Source organism: Cotesia typhae, unplaced genomic scaffold, assembly GCF_013202065.1.
Source record: "Cotesia typhae breed Kobodo isofemale line unplaced genomic scaffold, CoteBio_Ctyphae contig_36, whole genome shotgun sequence".
In the NCBI taxonomy this organism is placed as follows: domain Eukaryota; kingdom Metazoa; phylum Arthropoda; class Insecta; order Hymenoptera; family Braconidae; genus Cotesia; species Cotesia typhae.
Window position 1 is genome coordinate 1,731,146 of NW_027423744.1, and position 23,366 is coordinate 1,754,511.

The window sequence follows — 23,366 nt, forward strand, 5'->3', positions numbered from 1 at the left end:
AGGGGAGAAAATAATCAATAATTAAATCACCGTGGATAAAAAGTTTTTATTTTACGATAGTGTCTGGAAGTATAATATGTGTTACACATTGCGCGCTCAATTTAAAAACACTTAGTGATGATATACTTAGTTTAATTATTTTTTAATAACTCATGACAATGTTGTAATAGTTTGTCAAGAGCTGCTTGGTTTTTAAAATTATTTTTACATTTTATTATTTTATTTGCCAATAATTCTGGATGTATTTTCGCTAGTGACATCATTGCGTCTAAAATCATTAACAAAATAAATTAATTTAAAGACAAGTAAAATATAAGATGAGTGAAGATATTTTTTGCAGATATTTCGATATTTTATAGATATATTTGTGTGTTTACACTAAAATTCTAAAAACTTTAGACCTCAACAAAAAGTTATAATTCTAATCAAGATTCAATCAGAATCTTGAAAAAATTAAATATATTTATACAACAAAAAAAAACTTATTTTTCCTAAATTTTTTTTTTTTTTTTTTTTTTTTTAAAGCAAGTAATCACGTTATTACAACTCTATATAGAAACAAAAATGTTCTTGAATCAAGTATATAATTTTGAAGAACTTGATAGTCGTGATTTGAGTAGAAAAATTCTTGATTTAAGGAAATTTTTCATGATATTAAAGTTAGCTGTCACTTGACAATTTTTAATTTTCTTTAACAAATAAATTTCTTCCAAAAAATTATTTTTAAAAATTGCATTTGTAGTTTTTAAAAATTTCTAAATTTCAATTTTTTGAATAAGTTTTTTTGGCCATAATTTATTTGTTACGAAAATTCTTAAAATTATCAACTATCTGCTAAGTTAATTTTCATAAATTTTTCTTGATTTAAAGAAATTTTACTTGATTCAAGAATATTTTGTCTTGATTCAAGACAATTACCCTCTTCAAAATTATATTCTTGGTTCGAGAATTTTTTTCTTGAATCAAGTTAATTTATTTTTCTGTGGAATACGTGTATTTACTTTAGTAAAATTCTATAAGTACAATATGCTTAACATTTGAAATTTTTTTTAGATTATGATATTTTCTAATACCAACATTTTTTTGTAAAAAAATGAACTTTTTAACTTTTGCTATGAAAAGATTGTTTTATTTATTTTTTATAATAGTGAAAGCAGCAGACATCTGGCAAATTTTTAATATTACTTAAAAAAAATTAATCTGTACAAAGAAAACATTTAAAAAAATTTGCATTTATATTTTTTCAAAATTAATTTTGAAAATTTTGATGTATTTAATTCTGAAAAATACATAAAAAAATGAACAATTAAAAAAAAAAGTTGATTATCACAATTTTAACAAATTTTCAAAAAAATTTATAAATTTTTTAGAAAATTGTGAAATTCAAATTTTTTTTTTTTAATTATTCGTTTTTTGTATTTACTTTTCAAAAAAAAAATATATCAAAAAAAGATAAAATATAAATTTTATCCAAAAACATGAGATCCAAAATTTTTTCCAACTTTTGAAGGCAAAAAAGCTATCGAAATCTTTTTTTTTTCTTTTACGATATTTTTTATCATAAATGCGCCGTAAAAACAAGCAGAATAGAAAAAAAAATTTTTTAAATGTTAATTTTTCACCTAGATATGGCCAAAAATAGGGTGAACCCCGGTTGTAAATATTTACCAATCTATTTTATAATTTTTTAAATTTTTATTGAGTGATCTTCTTGGTACGAGGAAAAAATAATTCCTCGTTTCTCCCAAAAGTCAATCAAAGTTGAGGTATAAATTTTTAGAATCCAAGTACTTAAACAATACTCAACTCATTCATAAAATATGTAAAATATTCGTAAAATGTACTTCACCACTGAAACCATTTCAAAATGATTTACTCACCAAGCATCATATTTTGAAACTCAACTTCTGGATCATCCAAATGAACAATTGTAGTCGTATATACGTAGTCAACATGACTTTTTCCAAAATCTAAATCATAATCTTTGGATAAAGCTCGCCAAACAAATACAAGAGCTTCCACTGCTCCATATCTTATATCATCACAACCGTCATCTAATCTTTTAACAAGCGCTGGATAAATTTTAATAACATCATTATCTGTGATACAAGATATTTTTAAGCCTATTTTGATAATTAAATACAAAGCTCGTAGAGCATAAAGTCTTGTTTTCTTTGCATTGTCTTCAATGAGAGACATTAAAATAGGTAAAACTTTTTCAAAAATTGGGATAAAATTTTTATCGTTAACTATAAGTTCATTGCAGCCGTTTTCTAAATCATCAAATCGTAATTTCAGTTTATTTTTGTTCTCAGAAATGGAATCATCGAATAGAGCACACAAACAACCAACAGCTGCAGTTCTTACAGCTTCAGAAGCTTTACCAGCTGACCAAATCAATCCTGGCATCAGAATATTGTCGAAAAAATCCGTTATGAACTCCGTTGGATCTTTGATTAATTTCAATGTTTCATTGCGGTGTTGAAAGAAATCCGAGAGTAAAATAAAAAATTTGAGACGCAATTCAGCATCAGCATCCTTAATCATCGTGTCTTTTAAAATTGTTAAAACAACATCCATATTTTCTGCGCTCGCTGGTTTAGCTTCAGTCAAACATAATCTAAATATATAAACTTCTGGGCTATAACCAGTCCAACTTTTTGAAGAATCCTTGATATTTAATAAAATTTCACGTATATTCAATGAAAACAATTCTTCTAAGCTTTCACCCATCGTTACAACTAATTTCTCCATTAGTTGTTTGGCAAAAATTTGTTGAGGTTCTTGATGAGACATCGACCAAACTGTGAAGATTGTTGTGAACAAGTTATTCGCAATAATATTGCAGTCCTAAAAAAAAAAAAAAAAAAAAAAAAAAAAAAAAGATTTTTAATTGTTGGCTCAGATGTAAATAGGAATTACCAACAGAAATTACAAACTTATCGTCACTTCAAATCTTCAAAAAATAAAACATATGAATTTTTATGAACAAAAAAGCAAATTCTTGAAAATTCATTATGTTTGCAACCTCTTACTATTTAAATTATTACAAAAACTATTGTTTCTCTGTATAATTTTATATTTACTTTACATAATATCGTTTAGACTATGTATCTTTATGTATTACGTTATTTTTTTTTCCTTTCATTTCACTGAACATAAAATTATTTCTCTTGAAGTTCTAAATTTACATTATAATACTTACGTGATTTAATAAAACTGTTACATTTTTGTACTTGCCATAAGGCTTATTGCCTTGGTATATAAATTAAATAAATAAATAAATATGATAGAATATTATTTGTGAATAACTTACTTCTTTAGAAACATTAATTACAGCTTCGCAACACCGTAAAATTTGTTGTTGATAATCAGCCTTTTTGCTGCGACAAATATGTGATAACTGAAGAAAACTTCCAATATCATCGAGCTTGTCAAGAAGAGATCTTCGTTCGGTACCACGTAAAATTGCAGCCAAAACTGCTAAATGGCCAGCCGTAATATTCCCATCTTCTAATGTTGGAAGTACTAATTGACAGTAAGTTTCAGGTGGAACGAAATACCCAATATATTCTGCAGCTAAAATTATATTATCTGCTACTCTGATATCTTGATCATTACAGGCCCTAGAAAATTCATTAGTAACATAAAAAATTCACGGATATTGAATTTAAAACTTAAATTGAAAAGTATAAATTACCTGTACATAGCTGGAAGTAATTTTTCAATGTGCTGAGTGATATCTTGCTCAGCATTTAAAGTAAGTACTGCTAACAATTGAGCTGATCTAACACGAATATCAGCCTTCCAGTCTTCAAGTTCTTTAACGATTCCACCAATAAGTTTACCAATATTTTGCTGAACTATTAATCTGCATCCCAAATTCGGCCTTTTGACTAGAATGAAACATTATATCATCTTCTTTTTTGTTATTAGAAAAAAATATAAAATATTTGTGTCAACGCACTGTTAGGTGGATAGTGGTCAAGATCTTCAGCTAAGAAATCCATTTTGTTTTTTATTTTTCATCAGATTCATTTTCCTTTAAAAAAGTGAACCGGCTGCATCCCAAAGATTTTGAGCTTTCAATCGTATTTCCAATATTTCATCATGAAGTCCAGTGACGAGGAGTGGAATTAATTTATACCACCAACTATATCGATCTCGTAAATTTGAAAACCAATAACCGGCAACTTCAATCACAGCTGAAAAAAAAACTAAGTGGAAGCTTATTTGCAATAATAATGTAATTATAAATAAGTATTAAATTTTATATATTTTTTACCAATTCTGACAGCTCCACTTTGATCAAACAACCGTTCAGCTAATGGGGTTGAGACTTGTTCCATAGATTTACTATTGCCGTACTGGATAACATCACCAACAGCCTTAACACTACTTACTCTTACTCGATAATGCTGGTGAGTAAAATTACTCAGTATTGGTTTTACCAGAAGTTCACTTTTGGAATAAAATTGAACGGGAATAGCCTTAGCAAGTTCTGAGATAGCTTCACAAGTTTCTCTTTTACTTTAGGATAATTATCCGTCACAGTTTTTGATAAAATTTGAACAAAATCATCAATATAAACGGACAAATGATCTTTGTAAAAACAAATTATCAAATGAAGAAGAATAATACAATTAAGACGAACCTCTTCAGAAGGTTCAAGAAGTTCTTGAGACCCCAAACGACGAACAAAAATTGGTATAATATACATAATATTTTTTCAATAATTGGTAGTGAAGTAATAAATATTTTTATTATTTCAACAGCTAATTCTCGACAAGATTCAGTGGGATCTGTCAAAACTTTAACTATATGTTTGTTCATTACTTGCCATATTTCTAAAACTTCCTTCTTACTCCATTGATTATCGTCATCAATTAAAATATCATGGAGTTTTTTTAAAACAAAAATCGTCTTTTTTATCATCTGATTGCAAAGATACACAAATTTCACTTAATTGTAAATTTTCTATTCGTGACATGTTTTAAAATTAATTTATATACTTTCTTTATAAATAAAAATTATGTCAATGAGGTTGCTTAGTTACAAAATATTTTGATACCATGGAAACGTTATTTGTTTATTTTACATTGTTTAGCCTATTGAGTATAAGAATGCTTCAAATAATAAAATAGATAAAAGAATTTGTTAATCTGATTTTTGAAAATCATCTATTTTTATTTCACAATTTAATTTCAACTACATTAATGATATATATGTAGCTCAGGTAGTACATTAATTCTAAAATAATTTCTCAACAGAGAAAAATCAGAAAGAATAATTGAGGAGCTGATTTTCAAAAGGGTATCTTTTCATATTTTAAAAGAGCGGTTTTTTTAACTTTTAAATATTAATTACTTGGAAAATTATAAAGATTTCTAAATGAGAATCGAATTGTAGCTTCATAACCGATAGCACTTCATAACTAAATTAAAAAGTTCAATAAAAATATTTATAATTAAAGATAACTAGTTTTTGTCTCGATTAATCAAAAATGAAAAGATACCCCTTGGAAACTCAACTCCTCAATTATATTCGAGAAATATAAAGTTTGATGAAAAAATTAAAACTTAAGATTTTTATATTAAAGATGCTCTAGTCGCGCTACCCTGATAAACCATTAGAAGAGTAACAAAATTCTAAAATTCATAAAAAATTCTTTCTATGTTTTTTACACTGAGAAAAAAATTTCTTAAAAAAAAATTAGCAATGGTCTAATAAGAAATTAATTTGTTGAAAATTTTCAACAATTTTGTTTCGCAGCTAAAGAAATCAAAATTTTTCTGACAGTAACTTTCTTAATGTAAGAAAGTTTTTTAGATTTGGAAAAAGACAATTTTGGAAAAAACGATTTTTCCAAATCAAAAAACCTTTCTTCCAACAAAAAAGTTGCGATGGGAAAAATTTTTATTTTTTCAGCTAACAAATAAAATTTTTGAAAATTTTCAAGAAATCAATTTCTTGTCACAAAAATGCCCATTTTTTTTTTTAATCGTCTAACGGTAAGAACATTTTTTTGAATAAATTTATACTATATTTATAGATAATTATTATATAAATATGGATATTTAGTTACAAGATTTCAATACTATGGAAACTTCATTTATTTTCTATTGTTAGACTATTGATCGTAAGATTTTATAAAAATAATAATCGAATTTGCTTAGCTCTGATTTTTTGCACACAGTTTATTTTTATAATACACAATAATTTCAACTACATTAATGATATACATGCAGAGATATTATGTGAAATATACCACAATTATCCTTACATATTCTTAATAATAATTCTTTTTTTTTTTTTATTTTAATACTTATACATAAACGATACAATTGTGTCAATTATTCAAAAATAAAAATGGAAGAAATCAAAAGATTTCTACATTTTAATACTAGTTGTATTTTTTAAATAAGTTTACAAAGAAGGTTTACATGATATTCAATAAAAAAAAAAAAATATATATATATATATATATATATATATATATATATATATATATATATATATATATATATATATATATCAATATGAAAAAAAAAAAAATAATAAATTTAATAAAAAACTATAATTCCAAATGGACTGATTATTATAAAAAATCGAAAAAGTAAGAAATAGAATATTTAAATATAAATTATTGAAGAAAAAATCTAGTACTAGTTCGTTTTGAAGATTCATTTTTTCCTCTGATTTACAATTGTTCATCGAAAAAATATATAAAAATATCATATAAAAATTGAGGAATATAGATAACCCTGATCTGGTCCCTCACTCGGAACTGTTGTACATGTTTTAGTATATATTTTCATTTTGTGTTATGACTATTACTTTTAAATTTTATATAAAACTTTCATCACTTTATCTCAAATAAAGTTATATTATATTTTTCCACCTTTTGAGGTGGTGAAATCTTATATTGTTAACTTAATATTTTATATTAAATCAAATTATTAATCTTCGGTTGTGACATTCTTAAATAAATAAGACATTGATTCTTTGTTATGAATACGGCGAATCGCTTCTGCGATAAGAATACTTATGTCAACCGTCTTAATTTTAGAACATTGACTCTTCTGGATTTCATGTGGAATAGTATTAGTAACGACAACCTATAAATGAATAACGTTGTAAATTACCAACTTGCATTTCTTTTGAATAAAAATCGAACAATTACCTCATCAATCGGTGACTCGCCGATGAGTCTTGGAGCATCTGAACTGAGTAAACCATGTGTAGCAAGAACATAAATCTTGTTAGCTCCTTGTTCTTTCAGAACCTCAGCAGCAGCAACAAATGATTGAACATCATCTACCATATCATCCTAAAGTACATAAAGTACATAAAGTACATAAAATATATTTAATTAATAACAACAGCCATTATTAAATCAGTTAATAAATCAAATAAAAAAGCAACTTACGACCATGATCGCGATACGACCATTGACATCACCAACAACATTAATCGGTGGCTTTTCTTTTTTGCTGGATGAGATGGTACACCAACACCAACTTCCATAGTTCTCGAGGACAACAAAACAGTCGGTGGTGAATTACGACCATCGTTCATGTCAGACTCTGATTCTCGTTGTTCACCATGAATAACAGCTATTCCAACTCTAAGTCTTTCAGCATAGCTAGTAGCTTTTTTAGCGCTTCCTGGATTTTTAGCAACTATCACAGAGTTACGGTAATCGGGTACCTGTTTGATTAAAATTTTAAAACCAATGTAAAAAAAAAAAGAATCATTTTATGAATGAGAAAATTAAATTAAATTTAGTAAAAGACATACACTTTCTTGAATATACTGCAAGAGGAATGGACTGGCACGCAAGTTATCAACAGGACAATCAAAAATCCTTGAATTTCTTTTTGATGTAAATCCATTGTAATGATGTGAGTCAGACCACTTTTACACATCATTTTGGCCAGTAATTTGGAAACAATGCAGCCGCGTTTACGCATTTTGCATTGCTTTGAATACGGTAAGTAAGGAATGACACCGATGATGTTTTTAGCAGACGAAGTTTTACAAGCATATGCCATGATCAATAATTCCATTATATTATTATTTACATCTTTAGTACCTGTTTGAATAATATAAATGTCCTTTCCACGGACAGAATCGGCAATTTCGACCATGGTCTCACGGTTTGTTTTGTAATACACAAAACACCCGCCATTTTTCACACCCAGTCGACTAAAAAAAAAAAAAAAAAAATTCCATTATTAATGACATTAAAGTCAGCTGTCACTTAATAATTTTTTTATTTTTTTTTAAAAATTGCATTTATAATTTTTTTAAATTTCTAGATGCTTATTTTTTGTTCTCATTTTTTTGCCATAATTTATTTGTTAAAAACATTCTAAAAATTATTAAATATCTGCTAAATTGATTCTCATTCATTATCATCACTAAAAAATATTATTAATAATTAAAAAAAATAAATATTACTTGGCAATTAGTTCTGCAAGTTCGGGATGTGAGTTTCCTGATACGATCACAATGTCTGAAGCAGCTGATTTCTCCATGTTGCTGCAACGAAATGTATGTAAACAGTCAATTAATTTTTTTTTGTTTTTGAAAAACGAAATAAAAAATTATCCCTACATTTAGTTTATTTACGTCTCAACTTCAGTATTATGTTATTCTTACCTTTAATATAATACCCGGTAATCCTCAACACGAAATTTGATATCTATTGATTAAACATTTGTTTTATATTTATCAATGACCTGATTTAAATTATTACAATGGATACATCAAATTTTACAGAAAATACGTATTAGATATCTACGGATTCGCAATGTTATTTTTTTTTTTTTTAATATTAGATTATGTTCGCTTTCTTTGCAAACATCAGCTGGTTTAACAATAGTCTCAACCCCACTAGTAAATATTTACTTACCCTAGATCAGGAATTTTTGATTCAGTAAACTCGCCGGTTAGCAGGAATTCAACATTTTTTATTACAAAATGCAGAAGTTACGAGTTGGCTGTCTACTTCTGTATTTTCAGAATTTTTATTTTTATAATTAATTTTTAAATGAACTATTCATCAAACCTTCAGTACGAATATCAGCAGTAATATATATCAGGGGTTTAAATTTGATATTTTAATTCACTCAATGAAAATATCGGGTCTAGGGTAAAATATTGTATTGGCAAAACTGTGACCGAAGTTAAGGGTGAAAAATAATTTCACTGGTACTAGCGAAAAATAATAAAACTTCACTAGTTAGTTGATTTGACGTTTCTGATTTGATTCATTCGCTTATGTCATGGTATAACAAGACTTAATCAATGAAAAAATTGCGAAAAATCTAAAAGATTATTTTAACAAAAAAAAAAAAAAAAAAAAAAAAAAAAAAAAACAAATGTTTTGCCCGAAAGGTGAATATTCTAATCACCAGTTGGCGTGGCAGTCTAGACGTTCGATAACTATGTATTTAGGATGGTTAGTAGTGTCTGGGTTCACTCTGGTTTTATGCTGGAAAATAGGCACAAAACCACTCTGGAAACACTCTGGAGTGTGGCTATTTGTACTTACCCGTGCTGGCACGGAGCACGGGTAAGTGCAAATAGCCACACTCAACACTCTGGAACCATCATGATTCCATAATGTTTCCAGAATTTTTTCAGACTGATTTCAGAATGATTTGAAAGTCGCAAGGGCGATTTTGAAATGTTCATTTAATGATATTAGTAGGATATTTATGTAAATAAAAAAAATAGTTATCACTGTTATTGTCGTAAAAATATTACTTATAGACTAAAAGGGCATATCAACTTTACAAGTTCAAAATAATTTTTTTTAAATTATTTTGAAATTTACAAAAGTTTTTTATTCTAATATTTTAATAATAGTTAGTTACGATAATGACATTACTTGTGATTTTGAAATGTTCATTTAATAATATTAGTATAATATTTACCCATACGAAGTCACCGATGCTCGGCCAAGACTAAGCTACTTATGCTAGGCCGAGCATCGGTACTCTATCATCGCCCTATGGCTGGTACACCATTGGCCACCGATCGATGCTCTTACTAATTACATACGATCATCAGTCTATCCTTGGCCGATGATGTGATGAATTTACTTCTTGCAGAACTTATAAAAAATTGTATGTAAATTACACAAATTTTATTTTTATTAACGACAAACGATCATCAGACGTTGCTTAGCCGATATGATAAATTTTCTGCTATGCATCTCCTCTAAATATCACATCAGCTGTTTCTTAAATTTTATTTACTGGCATTATTGAATATTTATGGGAGATAACAAACATTCTCAAACGAATAAGTTAGGTGATAAATTTACCGTTTTTATTAGAGAAAATTTTTCAATTAGTTATTCATTAATTACTCATAAAAATTGAGAATATAAAGTACCTATAAAACAAATTATTGGTATACATTGGAATAAAATACTTGTTGATCATTTAAATAGCTAAACTAAATTCTTTCTGTTAACTACGGCATACAGCGCAGTTGGTAATGTTCGAGACTTCCACGCAGACAGACCAGGTTCGATTTCCATCGCATTTTAATTTTAAAATTTTTTTCAAGGAACTTCGATAGGCTCGCCGCTCCTGTGCAACCCGAGGATAAAATTAAAAATCTACATAACAATACGACTAAAAAAAATCAATAATTTTGCGATACTTCAGCCTGATTTAAAAATTATTTTTCCGTTTGAATATGCTCAGCCGATGATCGGTTACTATGCTCGGCCTATGCTTAGTCGCCAGTCTTGGGACGATGTTAACATCCGATACCCAGCCAGCCTTGGCCCAATGAAAAATCCGATTCTCGGCCGATTATCAAGGATCGGATGCCTATTATCGTCCAATGATCGACCGATCCTTATTCTTTGTATGGGCTGTACATATACGTGCATAAATTTTTTGGTCACTGTTGTTTCTAAGCCTTATTTGACTTCTTCGGAGACATTGAGCAATAAATATCAGTGTAATAAATAGATTTTTATGAAATCTACCTAAAAAAAAACGCGGTAAAACCAATAAATTCCCGATTTTTTAAAATCTTCGATTTTCTTAGCGGGAAGTTAAAAAATGAATTAATTATTTCAGGGTTTCAATCTAGACATTTTATAACTTAAAAATCAACCAAATCGTTGATTTTAAATATGTACGCAATAATAAACCAATTTAATTTATAGTGAATCAATATATTTATATTATATGACTTGAAAGTAATTACCGAATTGCATTGATAGTGGAATACAGTGGTAGTCATTGTTAAAACTAGATGAGAAACCACGACAGATGAGTACTAATAATAAAACAATTATCACTTTCAAATTAAATATTTTTTTAAAAGTTCAATGGTTTTTATTTAATAAAAACTAATAATTATCATTATTTTATGTATTAATGATCATTTTCACTAATTGAAAAATAATGGCCTGCTATAATAATACATCCGCGAGTTGGCTTGAGGAAGCCAATTATAATCGCTCATAATTCCGAAATAAACATATATTTGGTAATTATTAAAATTTATACCGTAGCAATGAACATTAGAGAGTTATATAAAATTATTTTCGTAGAGATTGAATAATTGTTTAATTGTTTATTAACAATATTGCAGTTACGTCTATCGTTTTCGCAGTTGTAGTGTCTTATAAAAATTTAAATAAAACTTGCAGTTTGTCAATTATTAAAAGAAATATTTTTTTTAAAGTAATTTTTGAACATTTTGATGTAAGAAAAAATGATTTTTATAAATAAATTAACCAATATATATTGAAAAAATAATAAATTATTACAATGTTCGAACACCGCCCAATAGAATTTATCGACAAGAGTTAGGTAATAAGAAGAGCAATCTTTCTCCACGGTTCGCGTAGAATCCGTGGACGCCGCGTGAGTTTTTTAGCGCCATCATTTTATAACGGCCGTTGTTAGAAGCTTTAATCCGCATCTATCGCTTTATTATCAATAATAATCATCCTTCACGATGACTGATACCGCGCAATCTCCAGTGGAAAAAAAGGTCACCGCTAAAACTGATTCTGTTAAGAAGGCAGTCACGGCTAAAAAACCAGCTGCCAAGTCAACACATCCTAGCACCGCTGACATGGTCAAGGCCGCTATCAAACATCTTGCTGAGCGCCAGGGATCATCGCTCCAAGCTATCAAGAAGTACATCGCTTCAACTTACAAAGTTGATGTTGAGAAACAAGCTCAGTTCATTAAGAAGTTCCTCAAGTCAGCTGTAACCAAGGGAATTTTGGTTCAAACCAAAGGTAAAGGTGCGTCTGGATCCTTCAAGCTTCCAGTCACCAAAGCGGCAGTCAAGCCGAAGCCCAAGGCTGCTTCCACTGAGGAGAAAGCTGTTCCGAAAATAGCTGCCGTAAAGAAACCAGCTGTCAAGAAGACTCCTGGTGGATCGAAAGCTTCAGTGAAGAAGACAACTGCACCCAAAAAAGCTGCTGCTACGAAGTCTGTGTCAGATAAGAAAGCAGCCACTAAAGCTTCAACGAAATCTAAAGCTACTGCTGCACCAAAAGCTAAAAAAGCTGTTAAAGCTCCGACTGCCAAACCCAAGTCGCCGAAGCCCAAGAAAGTTGCTGTTCCTAAAGCGGCGAAAGCTCCTGTCAGAAAAATTGCAGCTAAGAAATAAGACCACTATTTTATTATTTAATCATTAAGAAAAAAAAATAATATAAACGGCCCTTTTCAGGGCCAACCAAATTTTTTAGAACGTAAACTACTATTAATTTTTAATGATGGTTATAATCTGTCGAATTGCTTATCAAAATTTTTGATGGTATATTGAAACTATATTTTTTTTTCAGCCATCAATTATTTTAACTCGGATTTGAGATTTCTAAGTTAGTCTTGAATCAGTCGATTTTAAACTGGTGGTTTAATGCTAAAAAAATATAAATATTTACAATGTTTAAGGCAATATTGCCAGATTTGAAATATTCACGTAAGTGGAAATATTTTCATTAGTACGTACTGTCAGGCTATAGTAAGTTATTGTTTTGACCGCCTACCGCTTGGTAATTAAAATTTAGATAAAAACTGAGTCACAAAAAAACTTGAGAGGTGTCAAGGGACACCCGGATGGAACGAAATTCTGGCTTTCTTTCTATAATTTATTAATAATTAATTTATTAATAAATTATTGATTAATAATTTATTAATGCCAAGGCACAGGCCAAATGGCAATATTGAATACAAAAATATTACATAAGATATTGCAATATAAGTAACAGTAAGTACAAAACTTAGTCTACTGAAAAATTTGAGATATAAAATAATATAAATGATTCAACCAATAACTCTGTTACAATAGCTTCAGATAACCTTTTAACTACAAAGTTCTTCAAAGTCTTTCATAGTCTTTAATAAATCTTTTTTTTTTTTTATTTTTTTATTTAGTTTAGTTAATTAGTTTAGTTTTTTATTTAGTTATCTAAAGTTAATAAATGATCAAAAACTCTATTCTTAAACACTTCTAAGCTACTTGAATTTACTAACTCATCAGGTAGTTCTTCTCTCTCAGGTAGAGAGAAATTAACTTACTTTCATTGTCTAACAGAATCACATCTAGCCATGAATCACAGTCACTTTTATGGAAAGTAGCACCATAAGGTACACAATACAGTGATGACTCCACAATGAAATCCTTCAAGTGATTTGCAATATAACTATCCTCTATCAGGTTGCAATTCAAATCACCAGCTATAATGATATTATTAAAACTTGGAGAGAGTCTTGAAAATATTTCAAAGAATTCGTTGAGAAGTAATCCTTTAGGTCTTCGATAGATACAAGATAGTAAAAGATGCGATCCTGTATTCAAAGTTAGGTCAACAATAAGAAACTCCGGTTGATTTAAGTAGTCAGAAGTTGAGATGTGAAGCACTTTGGTTTTTAAGGATTTATGTACTAGGCATGCAACACCACCTCTCTGAATGTACCGACCAGAATCAGCATGTTTTAGGACTCGATCCCTTCGGATAATGAAATAATCATCAAGTGTAAAAATGCTGTTATCAAGTGGAGGTTTGAGCCAGGTCTCAACAAGTACAATAATGTCAGGTTTTGTATCACTAACTAAAGTTAAAAACTGAGCTAAGTGACCAATAACACTATTTATATTTAAATTGAGTATATTTAATGTTGGAGCTAAGTTATCAGGAGAATTATTTGTTGAATCGTCTAAGCGTTAATCAAGTTTCATAAGATCAGATTCATAATTTATAACAAGTCTTTCAGAGTTCTCATCTTTCTTTGTAAAAATTTGCCCATTTCTCGCCCAAACAAACTTGAATTTAGCAGTTTTAGTCTTCTCCTTAGTTTTGAGTAAAAGTCGATGGGTTTCTGGTAGAAAAAATTCATTAACATAAATAGATCCCTTGAATGCAGCATCGACTTGAGTAGGAAAAACCTTCTTTACCAGAAGATTGCCAGATTGACGCTTCTTGTTGACAACAAAGTTACGAGCTTGAATCGACATCATTGAAATTATATAAGAGTGAGAGGCAGGCCTAGTTTGATCTCGCACTTGCTTGTTTTTGCTCTCAAATTTACGAGCATTTAAGATGCAGTCAGTTAGATTTGGCAAACTCAAATTCGTTAGGACGGCTGTACAAATATCATCTGGTGTTAGGTTATTCGCGAAGAGAGAGAGAGAGAGAGAGTTACGAAATATTTCACTTTTTATGAGATTCCTAAATTGTATCTACTAGGACACTTAAAAAAAATTTAAGTACACAATAACGCACACCAAGTACGTTGGATATTTTAATTTTTAATTTTATATCTTTGTAAAGAAATAAAAGTTTTTTTTCTTAATAGTCTTATGAACGTGGACTTGGCACGATTTTTTTTACAGTGAAACTGTTTTTGTTCGGATTTCAGTTTTTTTTGTAATTATAATAAAAATTGACAATTTTAATTTAACTAGACTTAACACGCTCGCCTTCATTCTTTTAAAAATCCCGCCACTATCTCAGTCGACAAATCAACAACCGAATAGTCACAGAAGTGACGTAAAACGATACGACATTCGGCCATCAACTTCTTAGAAGAGGATAAATTTCGGGTGGCAAACTATCCCCTTTAAGCTATAGTTCATGTAAAAGTTATTCTTGCGCCGCCTGGCGTGTGTAATTGCAAGCTGTCAAATATCTTTTTTTCACTGTAGTTTCCCATCTATTATAGGATTAGCATGCATCGTTATATTATTTAGTCTCTGGCCGTCCGTTTTTTACATAAGAAAAAAGTTAAAATCTAAAAATCTGGGTCGCTATATAGTTTGTGCTGATTATTTTTAATAATTTTAAATAGAAATTATAAAGATAATTGATAATAATCAAGTAATACGCGTAATAAAAAGCATGAACTACTATTAAGAAATATCATATAAAAAAAATCAAATTAAATTTGAAAAAAAAACTTGTAATTTCAAAAAACGATTCTGCTTATGGTATATACACACTCGGTAGTCTGGCTTGAGAACGGAACTTGGCGCCAGATTCTATCGAATCTGTTGATGTTGTTAATTTTAACCATGATTAAAATAGACAACTACATTATATTCAATAAACATGAAAGACGCTCTTCGTGTAAAAAATGTGGTGGTCCTGAAAAGGACCGTTTTGTTTAAATTTTTGATGAGCGAATGTAAAATTAACCACCGAAACCGTAGAGAGTACGTCCTTGACGTTTCAATGCGTATACAACATCCATAGCAGTGACTGTCTTCCTTTTGGCGTGTTCAGTGTAGGTGACAGCATCACGAATGACGTTTTCAAGGAAGACCTTGAGGACACCACGAGTCTCTTCGTAAATCAATCCAGAGATACGCTTGACTCCACCACGACGAGCCAAACGACGGATGGCTGGCTTAGTGATACCTTGGATGTTATCACGAAGAACTTTACGATGACGCTTGGCGCCTCCTTTTCCCAATCCTTTTCCTCCCTTACCGCGACCAGTCATTTTGACTAATTATGACTTGGTACAATATTACCAAGATGAGAACACACTCAAAACTAAATCGCGGAACGGGAGTGGAGATATTTATATCACTTTCTTGGACTTACTCCTTCCGCTGAAGTTTTTGTTGCTCCCACCAGTCACTCAACTTTAAACCAATCAGATTAATTCGTGAGTGAGAAACAACGATCATTATTGTTTCCTGTCGGGGATTATTTTCTCTTTGTTCGCTTTTAACCAATCAAATTGTTAGAATCTTGTATTTCCCCCACTAAGGCCACGAAAAGAGCACCGTCTGGGAGAAAGTTGACAAAACCGCGGCTTCGAAAAAATTTTTTTTCAGTTATTACAATGGCACGAACCAAGCAAACCGCTCGTAAATCAACTGGTGGCAAAGCTCCACGCAAACAGTTAGCTACTAAGGCTGCTCGCAAGAGTGCGCCAGCTACTGGAGGTGTTAAGAAGCCCCATCGTTACCGTCCAGGTACCGTCGCTCTGCGTGAAATTCGTCGATACCAGAAAAGTACCGAGTTGTTGATCCGTAAATTGCCTTTCCAACGTCTCGTCCGTGAAATCGCCCAGGACTTCAAGACTGATCTGCGATTCCAAAGCTCTGCTGTGATGGCCCTTCAGGAAGCCAGTGAGGCTTATCTCGTCGGTCTCTTTGAAGACACTAACCTCTGCGCCATTCACGCCAAGCGAGTCACGATCATGCCTAAGGATATCCAGTTGGCCCGTCGTATTCGAGGAGAACGTGCTTAAGTTATATCATCTTTAACCTTTTTAAAAACAAACCAAACGGCCCTTTTTAGGGCCACAAATTTCTTCATACGAAGAAAATCACAAGCGTATTAAATCTAATTGACCTTTTGAAATTCCTAGAAATATTTAGTACCTTTATATAATTAATATAATTCATCATTGCAATCAAACAATTTTCATGAACATGTAATAAACAATACTATCAATTCAAATAATATATAAATTCACAATTAGTATCAAATAACATGATGTGACTACAAATAAAACGATCATGTTTAAGTAAATTACGAATGATCATATGTACGTGAACTTGCTTTTTTTTTGTTTTTTAATTTAAGTATTTATTCATTTATTGACTTAATTTTTATCTACATTCTTTTTTAATCGATACTTTTTGCACATACAATATAGTTTACAATTCCAATACGGTGTCTATTTGTCTAACTTGTATTAAATATAATTTACAGTATTGACATCCCTTATTATAAAAAAGAATTTAAAATGATTTGATTTTTAATCATTTTGAATACTTTTTAATCCTTCAAATCCGTTTTAATACTATCTCTTACGGTCATTTAATATATGAGATCATTTTAATTATTTTTTTTTAAATAAGGGATAGTTTAAGAACAGTATGATTTGGTTTATTGATTTTACAGGAAAAGTTTACAAAAAACCTACACATAATTTAGTTAACAATTTCTTTTTTTCAAGCGTAGATATTGTAGAGTAATACAATAATAATAATAAATTAAATTTAGAAGTTTATAATTTTAATGTAAGATTAAACTAACTTAGGTCATAACAATATCTAATTAGGTTTTTATTGAAAAAAAAAAAAAAAAAAAAAAAAAAAATATTCTTGCTGAGAAATATACAACGAAATATCGAAACATGAAATGATGGCAAACAATCGAAACTAGATATAATATAGTAGAGCTAAAGCAAAGATTTGGAGATAACCACATTTAATTACATTTGAATTAAAATTGTAACAATTTATAAATATTAAAAAAAAAAAACAAAGACTATCAATGTAAATGTTTAAAATCTGAAAAAAATGTACTTGTTGAAGCTTAGAGGTAACATGACATTAAGGGCCAGTTTTTTAATCCGAGATAAAATTTTATCAGGGATAACATTATCATTGCCAATATATATATATATATATACATAAATATATACATAATTGGCGTAGGATAAAATTTTATCTCGGATTAAAAAACTAGCCCTAAATGATTTAACATAAATATTGAGATTTATTATAATTTTTTTTCTTTTGCAAAATTGTTTCCATCATAATTCATAATCATACTTTTACGTTATTATTTATGAGTACTTAACCTAAACATATTGGATCTGTACTTGCTATTCAGTAATTGAAAAAATATTTGTATTTATATTTGAAAAAATAAGAATGGAATTTGTTGATTGGTTTTTATATTATAACCGGGTCTCTAAATATGCAAAATATAATTGTTGTATTATTTAAGTTCGATTAAATATATGGAAATTTAAATTCATGTAACATCTATGCAACATATAAATTTTAGGTTAATCATCGTAACATATACATTTCCTCGCAACGATTAAAATTACGTACATCAAACTTTACAACATAAATTTAATGTGTAATTCTTCCTTTGATAATGTATACATTTCTTTTTCAAAAATGATTTTACATTCTTTGCATGAATAATAATAAGGAAAATATACTTGTTACTTAATTATCGAGCGATGTTGAAAAAATTTTTTAGTTAATTGCTTACTAAATTCACCACTGAAAAAATAAATTATCTAATCAAAAATATTTAAGGTTTGTAATGAATAATTAAATCACAAAATTATCACTTGAAAATCATTTGTCATTTAAGATTCAATAAAATTTTAATAAGATTGATATTACCCATTTTCACCAACAAATATATTTATCATGATAAAATTACATCAACAACGTATAAGTTTAAAAAGATGAATTCAAATATTAATTTGTTGATAAAATTAATTTATATGATAATTTATTATAATAACATCGATGTTTAATTAAAATGCTTGTAACTTATAAGTTACTGAAAGTACCAATAAAATTATTCAGTAGCTCAGTGAGTCATTTTCTCAAAAATTAAAAAATTAAGAAAAAATAAGTTATTAAAAAATGAATATTGCAATAATTCTATATAATTTCTATTATTATTGTAAGTATATATCTTTATATATGTATATTCATGTTATATATTTTTTAGACATTTTTTACCCAGAAAACTGTATCGAAACATTAAATAAATGAACATACAAACTAGATACTAAGAAACACAAATTAAACTGCGTTAATTGTTTAAACAAATAGGAACAGATAAAGTAAAATTGTAACAACTCATGTAAAAACAAAAGATAAATAAACAGATTTTTAAATTCATTATATTTTTTAAAGGTTATGTATCACATACATGGTGAATGAAATGTTAATAATTGTCAATTGGAGTGAATATGGATAAACATTTTCCTTTTAATCATTTATTTTTACTTTTCTTTCAAGATCGTTATAATTAATTTATACTAGTCATATTTGATGATTTCTTTATGGAATTTAATTTACGAATATTACAGAGGATTTGTATGTATAATTTACTCGAAAAAAATATGTCAAGTACTATCACAATAATTATGCTCGCATATTTAAAATGATCGAATTGTGCAGAAAAACAATGAAAAAAACTGAAGAACAATATCAGTATATTGATGGGATTATTTATTGAATTTGATTTATTGTTGTATTTTTATGCATTTAAATATTATCTTTATTGATATTTTAATTGTTTACAATGGTTTTATAATGTTAAGGTTTATATATTGTGTATACGAGTATTCCCATTGCAAAGTGTAATTTATGTTATAAATTAATAGATTTTAAATGTTATTTGGGTATTGACATTTTTAATGGTTTATGTAATTGATTTTGAGTAAATTATTGAATTAAAATAGTTTAGCTACTTATAACAGTAAATAGCATTATTTAAAAATTAATGTATTATACGTTATGTCATATTATAAATAGTTGATTATTTATGTTAATTTTCTATAACGGAAATTAATTTTATAAATTAAACTTGTGTTGTAAATTTTTATCTGAAATTTAATAGATTGATATTTCATAAATTTGAATATTTTTTACGTATTGAAAAATTTGGTGGCCCTAAAAAGGGCCGTTTTGTTTTATTGGATGGAGATAGTTATAAATTTATGAGCTGCTTTTTTCGGTTTTTTTGGGCAAAAGGACAGCCTGGATGTTAGGTAAGACACCTCCTTGAGCAATGGTGACTCCAGAGAGAAGTTTGTTCAATTCCTCGTCGTTACGGATGGCCAATTGGAGATGACGCGGGATGATCCTGGTCTTTTTGTTGTCACGAGCGGCGTTACCAGCCAACTCCAGAACTTCAGCCGCCAAGTATTCCATGACGGCGGCAAAGTAAACTGGAGCACCAGCACCGACACGTTCAGCGTAATTTCCCTTACGCAACATACGATGAATACGTCCCACCGGGAATTGGAGACCAGCACGACTAGAACGAGTCTTTGACTTTCCCTTTACTTTGCCTCCTTTACCGCGACCAGACATGATTATTAAATTGGAAGTAAAACTGAACGACACAAAGATATCAGAGTGAACTCTGGAGAGATTTGATAAAAAATTTTATGTAGCAATGCTTATAAAGGTTTTCGATGGGAGCATACGTGAAAGTGAGCGGCCTGGAAAAAAGTGGGGAGCGATCGCAATAATCTCATTGGCTCGCTGACGCGGACGAATTAGATCGCGGATAATCTCCCCCCCCTTTGCCGCGATTGCGTTCCACACATTCTCAATTCCCTTTCTTTCTGTCTTATAAACAAAATCAAATCAGCGCACCTCACAATCAACCCTCTATCTGAATAAGCTTGATGCTGTTATCTAAGTATAATCTTCTTAATCTCTGATTAGCTGTTATCATCATGCCGCCAAAAGCCAGTGGAAAAGCCGTGAAAAAATCTGGCAAAGCCCAGAAAAACATCACCAAGTCCGACAAGAAAAACCGCAAGAAGAAGAGGAAGGAAAGTTACGCTATTTACATCTACAAGGTATTGAAGCAAGTTCATCCTGATACTGGTGTCTCCTCTAAGGCCATGAGCATTATGAACAGCTTCGTCAACGATATCTTTGAACGTATCGCTGCTGAAGCCTCAAGACTTGCTCATTACAACAAGCGGTCAACCATCACCTCCCGGGAAATTCAAACAGCGGTTCGTCTTTTATTGCCCGGTGAATTGGCCAAGCACGCCGTCAGTGAAGGAACCAAAGCCGTCACCAAGTACACCAGCTCTAAATAGATTTCTGAACTTCGATCAAATTAAACTCATCCCAACGGCCCTTTTCAGGGCCACCAAATTTTTCAACACGTTTGAAATAATCAAATTTATTAATATGTATAGTTCTAATCCATTTCATTATAAATTAGATATTCCTTTGATATATAATCGTATGTTACGACAGATATAACCACTCACACAAAAATCGACGTTAAAGTTTTGTAATGTAACGAAATATTAGTCCCTGGATTTGATGCTCTATTATTTTCAGACAACCAAGTTATGTATAAAAAAAATCCCCTCAAAGTTAATCTATTTGAACAACATTCTATGACACATTCATTTTCCTTTTCTTTAACTAATTCGTGATAATAATTAAACAAACTATTTAAATTAAATTTGCAAAAATCATAATTAATATTTAAAAATTAATAATTAATAATTTTAACCAGTTTTAAAAATATCTATGTCAAATTATATCAATTATAAAAATATATCAATTTTTAATTAACAATGTATCATTAAGTCCTTTTTTTTGTTAAAATAATTTTTAAGTATTTAAAATTTTTTCATTTTTAAATTTACAATAATCATAATTCAATTCAATTCATAAAAGTATGCAATTTTTTATCAATGTTTCTTTATTACGTTGCCACGTAAGACTATCGTCTAGTGTGGCCAGATCGCGCGATTTTTTTACCCCCTCTTTAACGTCATTTACATGAGTGCTAGGCGCGCTCGGCGCTATAGAGGGGGTTAAAAAATCGCGCGATCTGGCCACACGCTAGTATCGTCCCTAAATAGACTTTACAGACAACCAATTTTTTTCTCTTGTTAGTAGTTAATAAATAAATTGAGACAGCTAAAATATCTTTGGAAGAAAGCACTGTACTTTCTACATTTGCAATTACTACAAAATTAACTACAGTAATGAATTGAGGAGTGAGTTTAAATTCAACTACAGTTTTTAAGTAGATATCATTCAAGTCAACTTTCAAGAAAATTTTCTTAGACCAAGAATAATTTTTTAGCTCAAGAATTTATTCTCTTGACTAAAGAAAATCATTTTCTTCAAAATAATATTCTTGGTTCTTGAGTCAAGTCAATTTTTTTATCAGTGTAAAGATTATTGACAAATTGATAAATTTTCTAACAAATTATATATCTTTGCAGTATTATTTTTGATTGTCGAAACTTTAAAATGTTTTATGCCACAATTATTTTTAGTTTTATGAAGTGAATCGCTAAAAAATGATGCTTCGTCGTATTTTTCTAAATAAATTTAAATCTAACCCATTGTACTCAAGTAAGTATTATTTTCAAATTAGCGACTTTTTAAAAATTACCAAAAAGTGTATAAATAAATCCTATTGAAACAAGTCGATATCTTAGAGTAAAGATATTAGTCCATTTTAATTATTAATTAAAATATTCTATTGCTTATTTTTTAAATTTCACCTTGTCTCCATACAAAATTCAGATAATAGAATATCTACTCAGCGCCGTATGATCCTTTTGCTAGCTTAGATACTTTTTTTACCCATGTATGTTCTCTTACTGACTAGGCTATCAATATAATCAATATTCGCATAAAAAAAAGAAACTAAGAACAATTTCGCAATCAAACTTGTACTTAGCAAACTATTATTGAATTTAGATAGTTTTTTAAGTCAGGAAGTTCTGGTAAAAAAAATAAGATATTATACCTCTGGTGTTTACTTTCAGAACATAATATGGCGGGAAAATTAAAAAATAGATCAGATAATTAATGAAACTTAAAAAAAATTTTTTTATAACTGTAACTAACATGCAATTGGCATACACTTAATAAAATGATTTAGAAAAGGATTTCTAAAACTTTAATTTAATGAATTTTTCATAAAAATCTAACTTTGAATAGCTTTTACATTTATTTTATAAAAATTTAAACATATATGTATTTTGAGAATTTGGAAACTTTAAAAACTTTATTCATATTAATTCACTCGCAAATATATGTTGCAATATGTAATGACAACATTCTACATACCAAACAGTTTTCAAATGTCTGATTGATTTTTTAGAATCGTATTTTTAAGATAAATCTAATATATGAAAACTAGTGTTACATATATCTTAGAAATACTTTTAGAATCAAAGTAATTTGAAAAAAAAAAGTGAGATCAATCATTTTAAATAATTCAAAGAAAAGTTACTAATAGAAGTTTTCACAAGATGGTAAGACAGAAACTTGACGTTTTCTCTGAACTGAGATTCGAGCATCGCAAC

The 23,366-nt window shown here is 29.1% G+C and overlaps 7 protein-coding genes across 7 annotated transcripts; 3 read left to right on the top strand and 4 right to left on the bottom strand.

The window, feature by feature from the left end:
• Nucleotides 1–11: 11 nt before the first annotated feature.
• Nucleotides 12–5,136, bottom strand: LOC141526738 (dynein axonemal assembly factor 5-like). The gene is given in 11 exon segments (XM_074241819.1): nucleotides 12–268; nucleotides 1,881–2,850; nucleotides 3,317–3,626; nucleotides 3,701–3,896; nucleotides 3,968–4,021; nucleotides 4,024–4,056; nucleotides 4,059–4,205; nucleotides 4,286–4,534; nucleotides 4,537–4,725; nucleotides 4,728–4,924; nucleotides 4,926–5,136. Coding segments are annotated over 11 exon segments (2,547 nt in total). The 5' UTR covers nucleotides 4,991–5,136; the 3' UTR covers nucleotides 12–131.
• Nucleotides 5,137–6,534: 1,398 nt separating this feature from the next.
• On the bottom strand, nucleotides 6,535–9,256 carry LOC141526749 (phosphoribosyl pyrophosphate synthase-associated protein 2). The gene is given in 9 exon segments (XM_074241833.1): nucleotides 6,535–7,118; nucleotides 7,184–7,330; nucleotides 7,430–7,489; nucleotides 7,492–7,710; nucleotides 7,801–7,865; nucleotides 7,868–8,208; nucleotides 8,464–8,544; nucleotides 8,665–8,707; nucleotides 8,918–9,256. Coding segments are annotated over 7 exon segments (1,068 nt in total). The 5' UTR covers nucleotides 8,541–8,544; nucleotides 8,665–8,707; nucleotides 8,918–9,256; the 3' UTR covers nucleotides 6,535–6,959.
• A 657-nt stretch (nucleotides 9,257–9,913) lies between these two features.
• Nucleotides 9,914–15,489, top strand: LOC141526755 (histone H1-like). The gene is made up of 2 exons (XM_074241842.1): nucleotides 9,914–12,975; nucleotides 13,064–15,489. The coding sequence occupies exon 1, from the start codon at nucleotides 11,998–12,000 to the stop codon at nucleotides 12,661–12,663; it is 666 nt and encodes a 221-aa protein (XP_074097943.1). The 5' UTR covers nucleotides 9,914–11,997; the 3' UTR covers nucleotides 12,664–12,975; nucleotides 13,064–15,489.
• A 145-nt stretch (nucleotides 15,490–15,634) lies between these two features.
• LOC141526764 (histone H4) lies at nucleotides 15,635–16,059 on the bottom strand. The gene has a single exon (XM_074241850.1). The coding sequence runs from the start codon at nucleotides 15,996–15,998 to the stop codon at nucleotides 15,687–15,689; it is 312 nt and encodes a 103-aa protein (XP_074097951.1). The 5' UTR covers nucleotides 15,999–16,059; the 3' UTR covers nucleotides 15,635–15,686.
• A 114-nt stretch (nucleotides 16,060–16,173) lies between these two features.
• On the top strand, nucleotides 16,174–19,583 carry LOC141526763 (histone H3). The gene has a single exon (XM_074241849.1). It carries the CDS (start codon nucleotides 16,347–16,349, stop codon nucleotides 16,755–16,757), a length of 411 nt encoding a protein of 136 aa, XP_074097950.1. The 5' UTR covers nucleotides 16,174–16,346; the 3' UTR covers nucleotides 16,758–19,583.
• A 123-nt stretch (nucleotides 19,584–19,706) lies between these two features.
• Nucleotides 19,707–20,467, bottom strand: LOC141526606 (histone H2A-like). Its single transcript, XM_074241645.1, has one exon. The coding sequence runs from the start codon at nucleotides 20,371–20,373 to the stop codon at nucleotides 19,996–19,998; it is 378 nt and encodes a 125-aa protein (XP_074097746.1). The 5' UTR covers nucleotides 20,374–20,467; the 3' UTR covers nucleotides 19,707–19,995.
• A 67-nt stretch (nucleotides 20,468–20,534) lies between these two features.
• Nucleotides 20,535–21,173, top strand: LOC141526607 (histone H2B-like). Its single transcript, XM_074241646.1, has one exon. The coding sequence runs from the start codon at nucleotides 20,745–20,747 to the stop codon at nucleotides 21,117–21,119; it is 375 nt and encodes a 124-aa protein (XP_074097747.1). The 5' UTR covers nucleotides 20,535–20,744; the 3' UTR covers nucleotides 21,120–21,173.
• Nucleotides 21,174–23,366: the final 2,193 nt, after the last annotated feature.

Coding starts and splice junctions, on each gene's coding strand:
- LOC141526755 (XM_074241842.1), top strand. CDS start 11,998: ATGACTGATACCGCGCAATCTCCAGTGGAAAAAAAGGTCACCGCTAAA.
- LOC141526764 (XM_074241850.1), bottom strand. CDS start 15,998: ATGACTGGTCGCGGTAAGGGAGGAAAAGGATTGGGAAAAGGAGGCGCC.
- LOC141526763 (XM_074241849.1), top strand. CDS start 16,347: ATGGCACGAACCAAGCAAACCGCTCGTAAATCAACTGGTGGCAAAGCT.
- LOC141526606 (XM_074241645.1), bottom strand. CDS start 20,373: ATGTCTGGTCGCGGTAAAGGAGGCAAAGTAAAGGGAAAGTCAAAGACT.
- LOC141526607 (XM_074241646.1), top strand. CDS start 20,745: ATGCCGCCAAAAGCCAGTGGAAAAGCCGTGAAAAAATCTGGCAAAGCC.